The sequence below is a fragment of the Pieris napi genome, chromosome 14, assembly GCF_905475465.1.
Source record: "Pieris napi chromosome 14, ilPieNapi1.2, whole genome shotgun sequence".
Lineage (NCBI taxonomy): Eukaryota > Metazoa > Arthropoda > Insecta > Lepidoptera > Pieridae > Pieris > Pieris napi.
In genome coordinates this window covers 11,356,616-11,371,779 of record NC_062247.1, presented here as the reverse complement: position 1 = coordinate 11,371,779, position 15,164 = coordinate 11,356,616, and the positions used below count along the sequence as shown (strand labels likewise).

Genomic DNA, 15,164 nt, shown 5'->3' with positions numbered 1-15,164 from the left:
GCGCAAACAGATCTATGCAACTTCCTCACAATCACAGCACACTTACGGCTTTACGAGGGGACTCTTTGTATCGAAGAAATCGCATTTTACGTCAAAATCAAACACGTTTTTGATATACGGGAATCTAACACAGCGGTAAGACTTATCTATAATTATATAAGTTATCCGTTTCTTGTTTAAAACAACATTTTCAAATGACACTTTATTAAATACATGTCACCTTTTACAAGTCAAGTTCAATATTATTCAGCTTTAACACCGTTAAAAATGGGTATATCGTTTACCCTTATTTCAAAGTAAAATGGTCTATTAGCAAAGAATGTAACCGGCGGTTGTGAGTCAAGACTGGCTGTCATACCATCAAATTCTGAAACAAAACATTGGAATTATAATAAAATATAATAGATTATTTTTCCGACCCTAATGTCGGCCAATAGAATTGCACCATTCGACGTCACATGGTATTATACTGAAAATTTTTTGTGAAATTTTTTTCTGGTCGTTGCTTCAAGAAAAGTATTAAGTAGTTGTTTTATTCATTATGATATTCTTATTTGTTAACTGTACATTTCGTCTCATGGTGCAATTCTATTGGCCGACATTTGGGTCGGAAAAATAATCCCCCGAATACCACTCGAGCTTCAAAATTATCTGGTATTTCCCTCAAGGTTCCCTGCAAACGACTATAGTCGTCATGACGACTATATTAATTGTTTGCAACGAACCTATCGGGAAATACCCGATAATTTTGAAGCTCTTGTGGACATATGAAAATTATCGAACAATTATTGAAAGAATGTTGTGTAATATAATAAGTCAAGGCCAGTAACATCCAATAAAAACATATTTATTATCATAAAAAGTAACTGTCATATTTTTTTTGTGTTACATTGGGCAAACGAGCAGTTGAGCAACTGATACAGCTCATAGACCGTTGCCAGTAGGCTTGCAAGTGCGTTGCCGGTCCTTTAGGTTACATAAGAAAAATGTAACCCAGGCTCCAATCTATTGAAACTATAGTCCCACCAGTTGATTCAATATATACTGAGACAGTTATTATGGTATTGGATCACGATATTTAATGACCGTCGGACCCCTGCCATACAGGCTCTATTTTAACTAATTAACAGTCCTTTGTCGCACTTGTTTTTGTTCCTTACAATCCTTTGTTCTCAGTGAGCATACTCACTAACCAATTTAAGTCAAAATGGAATTAGAATTATATATTTTAATTGTCATAATAATTTATATCGCGACTTACCGTTGGCTGCTGCAGCTTCTGCGCCATCCTCATTGACTTCAATGAAAGCCTTCTGTATGGCATCAGTTATAAATAAGTCATCCCATTCCATTAGCATTTTACTTAAACGGGCTTGTCCGGGTACAAATAGTTTCGTAACGTTCATCTGAAAAAATATTCAATTCTAAATTGGATTATTCTAATTGCCCATAAAAATGTAAGCAGAAGATTATTTAATGTAGTAACAATTTAAAACAAAGGTTTTGTGTGTAATGTTCCTTATATCGAAAGGGACAAGGGAAAGAAGGTGGATAGAATATATAGAAGCTTTAGTAGGAAGCGAATGGAGAAAGGAAGCAATAGACAGAGTTATTTAGAAAAAGCTGGAGGAGGCCTTTACCCGTGAAGGGGTTCCGATCAATGGCACAGAAGCAAGTTAGGATATTAGGATAACAAGAAAAAGAAAATTTATATTACAAATCTAAACTGTACTGTCAAGATAATAAACGGGCTTTGTTATTATTATGTTCGCCAACATACAACAACAACTAAGTATTATCTAAAAACGTTATAGAAAACACAAGGTTTAAAAAACTTTAGAAAATAATAAGTTACATTTGATAAAACAAGTCTCAGATTTGTTGTAGTTTCAATTTTGAACTTAGGAATTGTGACATGGACTTGTCTATAGTACATGTTATAAATGGCTCTGTCGACTGCTGATGGGTCTCGTAATTTCTCCGCTAGCTGGATTATTCCATCGATTTCATTGGGGAGCACCAGTATCATGGATGCTTCACGACCTTCATAGAACATTTGGAGGACCTGTAAAATATGTTTATTACCTGTTAAGTACACAAAAGGTCCATGAACTTTAGTATTCGTACATGTGAATAAAATAAAAATAAAGCGTGTGCGTGTAACGTATATGCGCGATTGAATTAAAACTTCTTTGGCGTTGACGGCATATATCACTGAAATGATTAAATATTAACTTAAATAAGAAATATCATATTATAATTTAATATTTATTATTCATGTGCTTAACAAAGATTATTCATACGAAAAAACTGGCCGTATCTATAACAAAAGAAAAGCAAGCTAGGATAGGAACCTTAATTACCCCTCTTTAGTGGAATTTTAATTTGGTCACATGTTACTTGTACTTCATTATAAATATTTATTTTATTATTTTAAATATATTTTATTATTTTATTATTTCAGTCACATATTTTGATAATAATAATAACATAATTACAAGAATCAATATCAAATAAAACGAGTGAATGCTATCCTAAATGAACATTACCAAGTAACTGAACTTAAATCAGTCGCGCCTAAAGAAGTTTTACTTCAATAATTAAATTTAAAACAGCCTGTATTCGGGTACTTAATAATCAGAATTACATTAAGCCCATGTCGTTATGTTTGACAGTTTACAGTTACAGTAGTAAAACACGACCTCCTACGGAGTGAAGGTCTCCTGCAAATTCTTCCATTTGTCTCTCATCCTCGCCATTATTTTCCAATCCTTCCCCGCTATCCTTATTATTGCACTTGGTTATTTAATCCAAGAGGTTTTACGGTATCTGCAAACTACAAGAGTTATAAAACTCTATACTTTAAACCTTACCTTAGCGTCTAATTCTGGAACCTCCACGTAATTGAAATAAGATTTTTGGTACATCATCGGAACTGTTACTGATCTCTCTTTAGTAATATGGAACACCTGGTCGTATGTATTGCCATGGTTGAACGGCTTCTGCCAGAGACCCTATAGAACATTAAATAAATAATGAAAAACAATTTGATAAATAACATATGTACCTAGGTTTTATGAAGCAGCTTGGAACTTATTATTTTGAATAGAACACTATATGCTGACAGTTTTGTCTTGTTGCCAATTAAATAAATATATAAATGTTGAATTTATAACTTAAAAATATCTTCTAAATATATAAAAATGAATCCCTATTTCCCTTAGTCACGGCATCATGCGTGAACGGCTGGACCGATTTAGAAAATTATCTTTTTGTTGTGTTTATTATTGTCAGGAAAAGGTTCTTATGAAAGAAAAATTAAGAAAATTGCGCGGAAAATTAGATAATTTAAGAAAACTTGACCACCATGTTAACCCTAGAAAGATAATCATATTTTGTAATACGGAAAAGATAATCATGCGTAAAATTTACGCAAGAATTTGAATTAGTTGTAGGTCTAGGTTTAATAGTTTATTTTAATGAACTGTATGTTATTATATATACACATATATTAGAATAATTAATACTGCAGATAATTTTTTAAACTCCTTTATTTTTACTTAAAAAAAAAGAAAACTTTAAACGTGGTCCGCTACTTCACTGTCGGTGTCCTCACACGGAAGCTCGTCATCACTTTGCATAAGAGCGGCCAGGATTTCGTGTTGGTTTCAATTGATACTCCCCATTGTGATATATATTTGCCTCAATATCTTTAAAAATGAAATTATAATATTAGTTATAATATAAAGTATTAAAACAGTACTAAAACTGTCATATAAGCCAAAATCATAAAAGTCACGATAAAGATAATCATGCGTAATTTTGACTCACGCGGTCGTTATATTTCAAAATCGGTGGCACTTACCTTATTGACACATACGTCACGCGGCAGCTCCCAACCACGAATGAAAAGTCCTAAACGCACAGCTATGGATTCGCGCCAATTAGAAAGATAGAGCAATTATTCGAAAACGCATGCGTAAATTTTACGCAGACTATCTTTCCAGGGTTAAGTAATCCTAACTTATGTTACGATAGCAATTTTTTTTTTCAGTGCATAGCGCTTTTACTTCAAACTTTTTTGATGTAACGTTATGGCGTTTGACATAACATTGACAGAATGCGTACTGCACATATCGTCAATAGGATTTAAGAAAAATTAATATCGTTTAAAACAAATGCTTCGATTGGAGTTATTATATTGATAATATTCATATGAATTAATTATATTGATAAAATACTTCTGTTCTCGTGGCGGAATACCAACAAAACTAAAAAACTAAAATATACGCGCCAGAAAAACAAACAAAGAATGTTCTTATATCATATACACTTTGTTTCCTAAATATTTTTTTTAGTTAATTATACCAATTAGAAATCAATATTCATAGTTAAGATAGGCAATGTCTGTCGGGTCCGCTAGTTATTTTATAAATATTTTATTTTCTTAGCTTAAAATTTACTTGTGACAAAATATTTTATAAATAACACAGGAAAATTATTATTTAACTTTTTATTATTATTATATTAATGTGAAATAAAATATATACCGGTGACCCCAGAGCTGGTGCTTTCCTCGCTCAACGAATAAATATCGCAATACAGCGAGGAAATGCTGCCAGCGTTAAAGGTACACTGCCACAGGGACCAAACTTTTTAAATTTGTTCTGATTTTCTTTTTATTAGTTTTTATGATTACTATGTCGATTAAGAAAATTCTAAATACTGTATATTTCATTGTTATGTTAAGGTTTTGATAAACGTAATACATAATTAAATGTGAAAAGAATTAAAGGTATTATAGTCATGTGTGAACGCGTAAAAGAAACGCCTCGGCTTTATAGGCGATATTTATAGGTAATACCCTTTATTATATATATATATATATTTCATAAGATCCAAGGGTTAAGCCACAGTTGAGACTTAGTGTTAATCTCGTATGTCAAATACATATTGGATTTGTCATAAAGAAGTCATCGAAGTATCGAAGCGTACAGACGGCGGGAAACGACTGTGCATGGTCTAATAAAACTGTGATGAAAAATTACTCGATGAACATTTTCAGTTCACTCCATGGAGACCTTTCGCCGAGTCGTTTTAGAAACCTTGCTGTGTTAATTTATTTCCTATTGTTGTTAAATTCGAGCTTGGCGGACCCATGCGACTTCTTCAATACAAAGAGTCCTGTCGTGAGTTGTCTGCTGAGATATCGCGGGCTACTTGATTGTGAGGAAGTTGCATGGATCTGGTTAGCGCTGTCTTTATAAGCACTCATGTCATTTTCACTCGTATACTTCGTTTTTACATCATATATTTATATGTATCTGATTGTCCTCTTTGTAACTTTACAATATGATTTAAAAGTAATTGCGTATTTTAAATGTTATTTTACCTTAAAGTAGATAGCGTTGACAAGAACAGCATGAGTATTGGCATTCAAGGAATACGGGTTAACGAGATCTTTAATTTTTTTATTTGTTTGTTCTTCAACCTGTAATTAATGTTTGTGTTAACCCAATTGCAACATGTCCATTTTTGTATGAAATTCACAAAGAGATAACGATTTTAATTGCATTGTAAACTTGTATGGATTAAAAGATTTTAGGCTGACTGCCTAATGCTACCTGCATTTACAAAAATCTATTAATTAAATATATATAAAATTAAAAATAATTTATAAAAATCTGACTATATGTCCTGGCAGAAAAATCAATTATCTAACCACTACAGCTGCCAAATCTGTATAGAAAATCTACGAGAGATAGAGAGAGAGAGGCACTACAATTCTAAACAAAAATTAATGAAAACCCCGTATTAAAAGGTGTTTCAAAGAAATAAAAAAAAAAATTATTAAACTATACTATGGCAGAAAAATTTATGTCTAAATAATAATAGTTTAGAATTTTGAAATTATTGTTGTTAAATGTATTTATTACCCAAGCGTTGATTTCGTTAGCGGTTTTCTGTGCTTGAGTAAAGTCTACATTTTTGAATTCGGAATCAAACACGTCACGGATGGTCGTTGCAAAGTTTTCATATACTTCAGATTTGGACGTGACGTATATTTTACTTGCTGTTTTAAGTTCCACTCCATTTATGGTTTTTAAGTTTCTTTTGGCCTCTGAAAACGCAGCTATTATCTGAAACATTTATAAAAAAACGTTAACTCTTGAGATGAAAGATGCATTAAATAAAAAAAAAAATAAAAAAAAATATGTTTACTATGGAACATATGATACATGCCTTTTTACACAGCTTTTCTTTAATACATTTCTTAAATTTATTGAAAGCCAGAGATAAAATAGCCTCTGGGATTTTATTAAAGAAGACTATCCCTTTTCCCAAAAAATAATTACTAACTATTAAAAACTAACGAATAGCCCTCTTTGGCAGGGTGAAAATAGTTTCGACATCAGCAGCATGACCCCATAAGTCATAAGTCATTAAGCTATGAAAGTAACTAAAATAAACAAGTAGCTGTATCGACATCGACTGCGACCGAGTAGGCTGCAGAACTAAGTCTCTTCGCCAATCCGTCAATATGTGGGAACCACATCCATGGTGATTCCAAGAAATACAGTTGTATCATCCAGATTCAATTCCTTATCGTTTATAATTGGTCTAGTATCCATAACCCTTGCATTTTTTACAGAAAATTTAATGCATTTTGTCTTTTTTGCATTAAGTAGAAGGTTATTCATACTAAACCAATGGACAATCGAAGATAGAGCATTGTTCACATCGTCAAAATTTCTAAAAATCGATTGGATTTTCAAAATCAAGGACATAACATCAGCAAACAAAACTATCCAATGTTTTTTCTCTACCATAAAAGTTACATCATTTATATAAACAAGAAAGAGGAAAGGGCCAAGAATTGAGCCCTGTGTTACCCCCATATCTACTGCCGACCCTAAGGACCTCTTACCATTCAACCTTCTGAGTTCTACCGTGTAAATAGAAATATTATACCTTATGATGTTGTGAACTTCGGTACATTTGCTATGCTTGTTTAGTTAATGATATAAGCATAGGGCGTGAAAAATCTTTTTGGGTTCCAGATCTCTCTGGACCTAAATTTTTTATTTTAAAATTTAAAAGTTAAATGACTCTAATGATTCACGACTAATGGCTGTAAGCAGCTGCATTGAATTTGTCTTACAATAAAATTAATAGCTTTAAAATGAAAGGTCATTAACTAACTCTAGTATAATTTCAGCATTGTTAAGAGATTGAGTATTTTAAATAAAAAAATACTAGAAATAACTAAAAATGGAAGTGTACTTTTTTTTTAAATTAATTTTTAAATTTATGTTCACTTAGTCATATATTTTAGAATTGATTGTTACTTATACTGTAGAAAATACAGTAAAAATACTTTAAAAGTGGACTCAATATAACATACATATTTAACTTATATAAATTAAAAAAATATATATAATTAAAAGAAACTTGAATCCCTCGAATAGCCTTCACTTACCGCATTATCGTTGGGCATGCCAATGGCCTTCAAAAGTTGGTGGTGCGATTCACCCTCAGAGGCCAAGGCGAGCTGGGCCAATGGGGTCAGTACAGAGTATCCTGACAGCACTACACTCTGTTGTGGATTATACTTCACTATTTCCTATAAAGAACGTATTTAGTATGTTAATAAACTGCAAAGCAATCGTTATTTCATTATTTACATTTCTCGACGCTTCGAGTGCTTATAGTTATAGTCAGTCGTTCAAGAAGTTTTTTTTTTAATAATAGGCAAACGGGCAGGAGGCCCACCTGATGTTGAGTGATGCCGCCGCCCAAGGACACTTACATTTCCAGAAGCAAGTGCGTTGCCGGCCTTTAAAAAATTGATACGCTCTTTTCTTGAAGGAACCTAAGTCGAATTGGTTTGTAAAAACTGCAGTGGGCAGCTGGTTTGGCTGTCTAGCTTTAAATATAAACAACAGACAATATTTATTTTTAATAATAAAAATAAGGCTACATTAAAATATTTATTTTCGATTTGTATTATTACTTCAATTATGAACTATAAACACTGAAAGACGAGCTCGGCTGAGCCTGTTATTTTCTAAGGGGAGATTATTGTCTCTGTTATTTTTCTTAGGCGTCAAATCTTAAATTCACAGGTAACATCTTGGGGGAACACATAACTCCCTCTATATACGCCTATGCACTAGTTAAGTACTACATATAATTAAATTTTAAGATTGCACGACATGTTTTCTATTTGCGGTACGTCTGCGGTCTACACCTTTCCATGATCATATAATAATACATAACAAGCTTTTAATGCCTTGCTACACGTAATACTAATTGTTTTGCTGTAAATCAAATCATGGACTTCTCGGTCAAGTTTTGAATTAAAAAATATATTTCATTACAAAATACATCCAATAGATTGTTTTTGATCATTCTTCTTTAAAAGTCAGCTATCCCAAAAAATTCGCCGATTTTTAGGTCCTATTTTTATTTATTGCGTTTTAGAAATGCCGATTTCCTCACGATGATTAACTTCATAGTCGGGGATTGAACGTTCTCTGCTCTGGATTAACAGTTGTTGCCAGAGCCAACACTCCAACTAATCAAATAGTAATACATACATCTAACATAATATTGTAAAATTATTATTATAAAAATGATTACCGTCCTCGCAGAAGATATATATTATATGATTATTATATAATTAATTCGTTGGTATGGCTAGTTTTAATTGCAAGGACATGTCATAGGAGTTAATTGACTTCTAAAAATACATCACTGACACATCTTAGACATTGAAGCTAGTATGAGGTACGAAATGAAAAAAGTGTGTTTATTTATTATAACAATGCATTACAATGTGTTAGATTTGGAAACCCTTTTAAGTAAAAAAAACCGTGTCAGGGTTTCCAGAACAAATTAAAAAAAAGGGTGCGTGTACTTATTTACGCGCGCCAAAGTAGTATAACTTCTTAAGTTATACTTCTTTGGCATTATTAAAAATAGTTTTTGATTGCACGCAAATAATTAATTTTAATTAAATTATCAAAGACTCGAAAAGGAGTCATTATAGTTACTAAAGTTCAGTTTACATTTGAAAATTTAAATAAATAAATATTTATTATTATTCTCTTACATTAAGTGTAACATAAATTTTATTATTATTCGAATGTTGTTTTAAATTATGTCCAATGCCGTCGCATCTTCCGTGGGCAACTTCATTCTGTTAATTTTGTGGCACGGTGCGCGCGCATCGTAAAATTTCACTCTCATCAAATTTTTATAAGGCGCCTAAAGAAGTATAACTTCAATAAAAAAAATATTTTAAATTACAATTTTGATTTTTTTTAAACTGTTTACAACAACTTCCCCAAATTTTTTCAACAAAAAGCTGTGTGTGGGGGTATATAATATGTTGTTGTAATATTATTGTCAATGCTAATAATTATTTCGACATTTTGCTTATATTCTCTTTTATAAGAATCATTTAGAGTATAAGATGACTGATTTTGCTCACTCAGACTTTCTTAGCTTAGCTTTATAAGCATGGCGAGTTTCTAAATCGTCGGAGTTACGCCCCGAGAGTATAGACAGACGTAGGCACTCTATTCGACTTTTAAATTGCATTCATTCGTTACATAGCAATTAACATGTCATTATTTCGTTTATAATCTGTTGTTGTCACGAGTAGTTGATATAAAGTAAAAAAATCCTCTATTATTTAAAGCACACTGATGAGCCAGGATCGAACTATTAAAAGCTTTATTTAAATGTTTAATTCAAGATATTACAGTAGAAAAGCATAATTATCAATTACACAGACGTAGAAATTTCAAAACCCATAACTGTTATCTGAGTTATGCATTTTACTCATTAGGTGATTTGACTGGAAAATGTATGCTAATTTACAAGTAGAATTTTATAATTCACTAGACATTTATTTTTTATAATATTTTCTCAGAGTTCAGTAGTTTTTCAGTATATTTATTGCACTTAACGAAATGATAATAGTAATAGCCTACTACATAATTTTAATTCACATTTACATTTAAACACATTTCTTTAATTTTCTTGTAACATAAATACTGTTAATTATGATGTTGCGTTCTTTAATACATAAATGAATTATTATGAAAATACATAATTTATTTTTGTAATAGATTATATAGATATATAAAATACTCACATAAAACATTCTCGATGTAAACGCATCATTACCGCTTTTGAGGTCTGTCGGCACATTCACGGCGATTGTGACGGCGGCCACAGAAAACACTGAAAAATATTAGCGAATTTTAACACTCAATATTTAGTTCATTTCAATTTTGGATAACACAGGTCAACTGGTAAATTAAAGTTAAAAGCTATGTTAGAAATTAAATATTAAAAAGGAGCGTTAATTAGACGTACATTTGAAGCAAGATTTTTATGGTTTAGTTAAAATAGTGTGACAGATATTTTTTTGTTTTTATTATTATTGCTTAATATATTATAAATAAACTAGAAGTACAGAAAACATAAAAAAAAACAATTTCTAATCTTGGGGCCTGAAGGGCTAAACTACAGTACTTCCTAAAAAACTAAAGAGTTGAAAAAAAAATGGTTTAAAAAAAAGGTTTTATAATTGTCGCTTCAATGGCTATTAATTCAGGGTATTGAACATATAACACTTGACATTGTTCTTCCAGGAGTCATATTATAACTGATCTTCGGAGTCTGGGAAACCTACCTAATTCCTTCAAGTGTAAGAAATATAATAAAAGGAAATATAGTGGATAAAGTGCAAGAAGTGCATAAACACTTAATCTAAAATAAAAATGTGTGCTAGTGTACACACTTAAGAAGTGAAACTTCTTTATCACCTTATTTTTCGAAAAATGATCTACTATAGGTATGCAACTTTAGAGAAATTTAAGTTAAATAAAGTTTACCAAAAGGCTTTATTATCATAGACATGAATACAAATAATAAAATTATTTCATTTTACCGTATTACTACTAAGATTATAACAGAATTTCATTAATTGTAATATAAATATATATATATATGGCTTTTAATGTCTTCGAATCAACCATGGTCGGGACAAGAAAAAGATAACGCGTAACGGAAAACTGTGACGCTTAACCGAAAAATGTGCCGGTAATTTTTTTTTCACAAAAGCTTCACTTCAATACAAAAAAAAATAAACTTAAAACTATTCGGTGTTAATTGAACCAAAAATACTAAATATATGTTATTAGTATTTAAATAGAAAAAATTACTTACAATAAAATAAAGCGAGCTTCATAATGCCAGTCGATCCGTCCTCTTTCCGGCCACACTCTAATCTGTTGTACAAAGGTTTACTCTCCTTAAATATATGTCAATGCTTGATAATAATTCATAGGGTGCGTCCACATCTGGCGAATATGCCGCGATTGTGCAGCTCGCGAGCAGTTTGCGAGCTGCGCGCGTGTAGTCACGGCAATGGTAGCCGCGTTAAATTTCTTTTTATGGACAGATCCTTTATATCCACTGTGTGAGCCCAGTTTTTATAGAGCTCTTGCTTAAGACGGGAAGCCTCTCTGCAAGAATTACCGAACCATGGCCGAGATTTACCACGAATGGGAACCACAGAGTATGGGATATAGAGTTCCATTGCTTGTAGTACCACATCCGCGACAGACTCAGCGCTGGCGTCAAGACCCTTGAAGCAGACTTGTGACCATGGGTATGCTGCAAAGAAATAACGCATGTCATCCCAATTGGGCGATTTGTAATGCCAGACACGACAGCATTCCGAAAACTGCGGGAGTGTTCGACGTCTAATTGCCATAACGGTAGGCACCAAGCAGTGGTCGGAGGACCCCATTGGGGCATCCACAGTAACCTCATAGAAGCCTGGATGAGAAGTCAGCATAAGATCTAATAGCGAAGGCTGATGGTCAGCTCGGTCTGGTATTCGCGTAGGCGAAATTATGGAAGCCTCTTACCGAATAGTCGGTCGTACGAGAATTCAACCACTCAGAATGAAGGGGCATTGAAATCACCCAGTATAACGACTTCAGCAGGCGAAAGAGACAGAAGGGAGTCGAGTTATGCTCAAAACAATAGCCTGGATAGTGCAAATGTTCCACAGACGAGGGAAGTATCTTGGTCTCCGTTAGAATCAATATGGTGGTGAAAATGGACCAGGTTCATCAAAAATGATAACTGTGTTTAACATGTACAATAGAATTGAATCTTCATATTTTGGTGCTGAAGAATATTTTTAGAAGTTATAAAATTAAAAAAAAATAATAGAACCTGTTGAGACCAAGTTCTATTATTTTTTTACCTATATCTATATTTTTATATAGCATAAAATAACAAAAATTTCATGCTTATTGTTTGACCGGTATAATTGGGTATAATGCAAATAATAGGCGTGAATCTCTGATAGCAGCAACATAATAAGTACTCTGTAACAGCGAACCTGATTTTAATATTAAGATTTTACTCCACACGATTTCAAGGTTGCGAAGTTCAACCTTGTAATTTCCATGTATTCCATCTTTGGCTATATCTTTAGTACGTGGGTAACACTGAAAATGCTTAGAACTGGCCAGTTGGAAACATTGCTAATGAAAACTTTTTTGAATTTCAATTTTAGAATTCTTTGGTAACCTAATGTATATTGCATTCAATTGTCATTTGTTTTTGTGAAGTGTGGCGGAAAATATAAAACTCTTGTTACGCGTGAAAATGAACCCAACTCGAGAACATTTTCGGTCAATGATTTATTATGACTTTCGTTGCGGGCTAACTGAGCAACAAAGCTATGATTGAGCGCACAAGCTCAGGAACTTCAATTGCTCCTTCAAGTAATTCAGGACATTCTCTGCAAGAATTTCCTCGAAATATTTTCAACGTTGCAATGGGTGTTATGTAAAATTGAAAAATGAGAGATTAGTTACTCGTCAAGCGAAGCAAGTACACACTGAGTGAAAAGTGTAAAAAATCTTTGTGCTCAGAATGTTATAATGAGAAACATGCTTGATTTTGTTATTTTTTCTTATGTATAAATATTCTATGTATCGATTAGTGGGAATATGTTACATTACACAGTTTATTTTATAAAACTTTTATTTGAATAAAACATTGCTTTTAGTACTTACTTGAGTTTTATTTATTGCATGTTCTTATTAGGATTATTTGTTTTTTTTTTTAATTGAAAACTTTAGGTTTATTGCCATACATCCAGGTTCATAACAAAGATGTGCCTTAATCTGTATGGAGAAATGAGTCACCTGTGACTCATGAACTTATCCCAAAACGTTCCTGTGACTCATATATGACTTATCGGACAGGGTAGTTGTTAAGATGGTTAAGGGTAAATCAGGAAGAGGACCTTGCAAAACTGTCAGTCGAAGTCGAAAGAATCTTATTGTAATTTAATATTGAACGAAAGTAAACGGCTTTAGATATATAACCACTGTGATGATGTCATGAAACCTATTCTAAGCATCTTAAGTAACCATTGATTAAATAATGTGTTAGGAAGTATCAGCTGCATTATTTAATACATAGGAACACATAGGCTGACTTCTCACTGACAGTAGGTATTTATAATACTTTATAATTACCGTGAGTAATGGTTATAAAATGAATGTAAAAGGAATATGTTATGTAATATAGAAATATTATGTTCTTAGCTACTTAAATATAGCTTTTTTTGATAAATTTGGCAGGTGATAACTTCAAGGTAAAGGTCCTAATGGCAGCTAACACAAAGATATTCAATGTATCTTACCATGTGTCACAGACGGCTGTCAGACTTGGGAATTATCTCAGAAACATATTTTAGTTAAGTTGAGAATACCAAAGAGAATGGAAAGAAGCATGGTGAGTGTAACACTGAGACATCGCAAAAGAGTAGAACAGATAAGATTATGACCAAAGTAGAGGACATTATAATGAAAATAAGGCAATTGGAAAGGCGCGGGACCGGACACATGACGAGAGATAATAATATAATAGTAATAATATTTTTTTTATAATTTAAAATTATTACCTCATTCGGTAATCCGGAAGGAAGGAATTCCATCCTTCTCTGTTGTTAGCTCTGTCTAGCCAACAATATCATCTAGTGCGGATTTAAGCTCAATATATTTTTGATCAGAAGATAATGATCTTACGTTGAGGGTGCAAATGTAGATAGTATTTTTCGTTTGGATAGTTGTTCTTGGGGGGGTTTTGGTCGAACTCTCCCGCCGTGACCGGCCTTACTGGGAGGTTAGGAGTTGGAAGAGGGTCCGATTTAGATTGCTATGCTGTGTTGTGATCCGGTGTCTTCGGTTGGAGTTGAGTCGATTCTGTCTGGGAAAGAATTAGTTCAGGCTTTTGTATAATAGTATAAGATAGTTCTTCATGTCCCCTTTGTTTTTCTTAGGTTGTTTACTAGTCTGTTGAACAATTTGGTTGTCAGAGTGGAGCGTTTCCGGGGACTCTGATAGGTTTCTGTTGCTTGACTGTTTCTCTGGGGGTTTTTTGTTGCTCAGTATAATAATTTTATCATATTTTATAAAGGCTGTGTTTCCTGCCTCTTTTTCTTGCTGTAGATCTTTACGCTTAATTAAGACTTCGATTGGGTAGTTTTCTTTTAAGTAATAGGAAGTATTTTGAAGGTTATGTTTGTTTTCTTTGTATTTTTAATTTGAAACCTAAAATTGAATTATATTACTATCGGTCGTACTTTTTCACCCTTTTTCGCCAACCTTCTAACATCTTCTATATGACGAGAGATAGTAGGTTGAAATGGACAAAAATGATTACAGAATAGCAACCACTAGATAGAAAAAGGAAAAAAGGGAGATAGAGAAAGAGATGGACAGACGATGTAAAGAGAATATGAGGCACAACTTGGACAAGACGAGCTAACATTAGAAAATAATGGAAGCAGCTGGAAGAGGTATATGTGTCATAGGACACGCTGAATACATCAGCTATTAAGTTAGGTTATGTAACTTAAACGAGTGTTTATATATATTATACTCGGTGTCAGTAATAAAGGCTTAATAAAAATAAAACTCCGAGGAGACTTTAAGCTTGAAGATGTTATTATAATTAGGAAATCGTTAAGTCTGACATGTAGCCTAGACAAGTTGGCAACAAGTTTTTTTAACTATGTGCCTATAAAGACGTTTAAAATAGTTGGTTTTTATTAA

General features: G+C 32.6%; 1 protein-coding gene across 1 annotated transcript; it reads right to left on the bottom strand.

Annotated features, from left to right (window-relative positions):
- Positions 1–202: 202 nt before the first annotated feature.
- On the bottom strand, positions 203–11,321 carry LOC125055703 (alaserpin-like). Its single transcript, XM_047658188.1, has 9 exons — positions 11,245–11,321; positions 10,166–10,254; positions 7,481–7,624; positions 5,937–6,140; positions 5,393–5,491; positions 2,874–3,014; positions 1,856–2,065; positions 1,262–1,406; positions 203–367 (listed from the first exon to the last, which is right to left on the bottom strand). Exons 1-9 carry the CDS (start codon positions 11,264–11,266, stop codon positions 243–245), a joined length of 1,179 nt encoding a protein of 392 aa, XP_047514144.1. The 5' UTR covers positions 11,267–11,321; the 3' UTR covers positions 203–242.
- Positions 11,322–15,164: the final 3,843 nt, after the last annotated feature.

Bases quoted from the DNA above. Each gene is read 5' to 3' on its own strand.
- LOC125055703 (XM_047658188.1), bottom strand. From the start codon at position 11,266: ATGAAGCTCGCTTTATTTTATT. The intron at 6,141-7,480 runs GTAAGTGAAGGC...TAAATGTTTCAG, and splicing joins GCATGCCCAACGATAATGCG to ATAATAGCTGCGTTTTCAGA. The intron at 2,066-2,873 runs GTAAGGTTTAAA...CATATTTTACAG, and splicing joins TTCCAGAATTAGACGCTAAG to GTCCTCCAAATGTTCTATGA.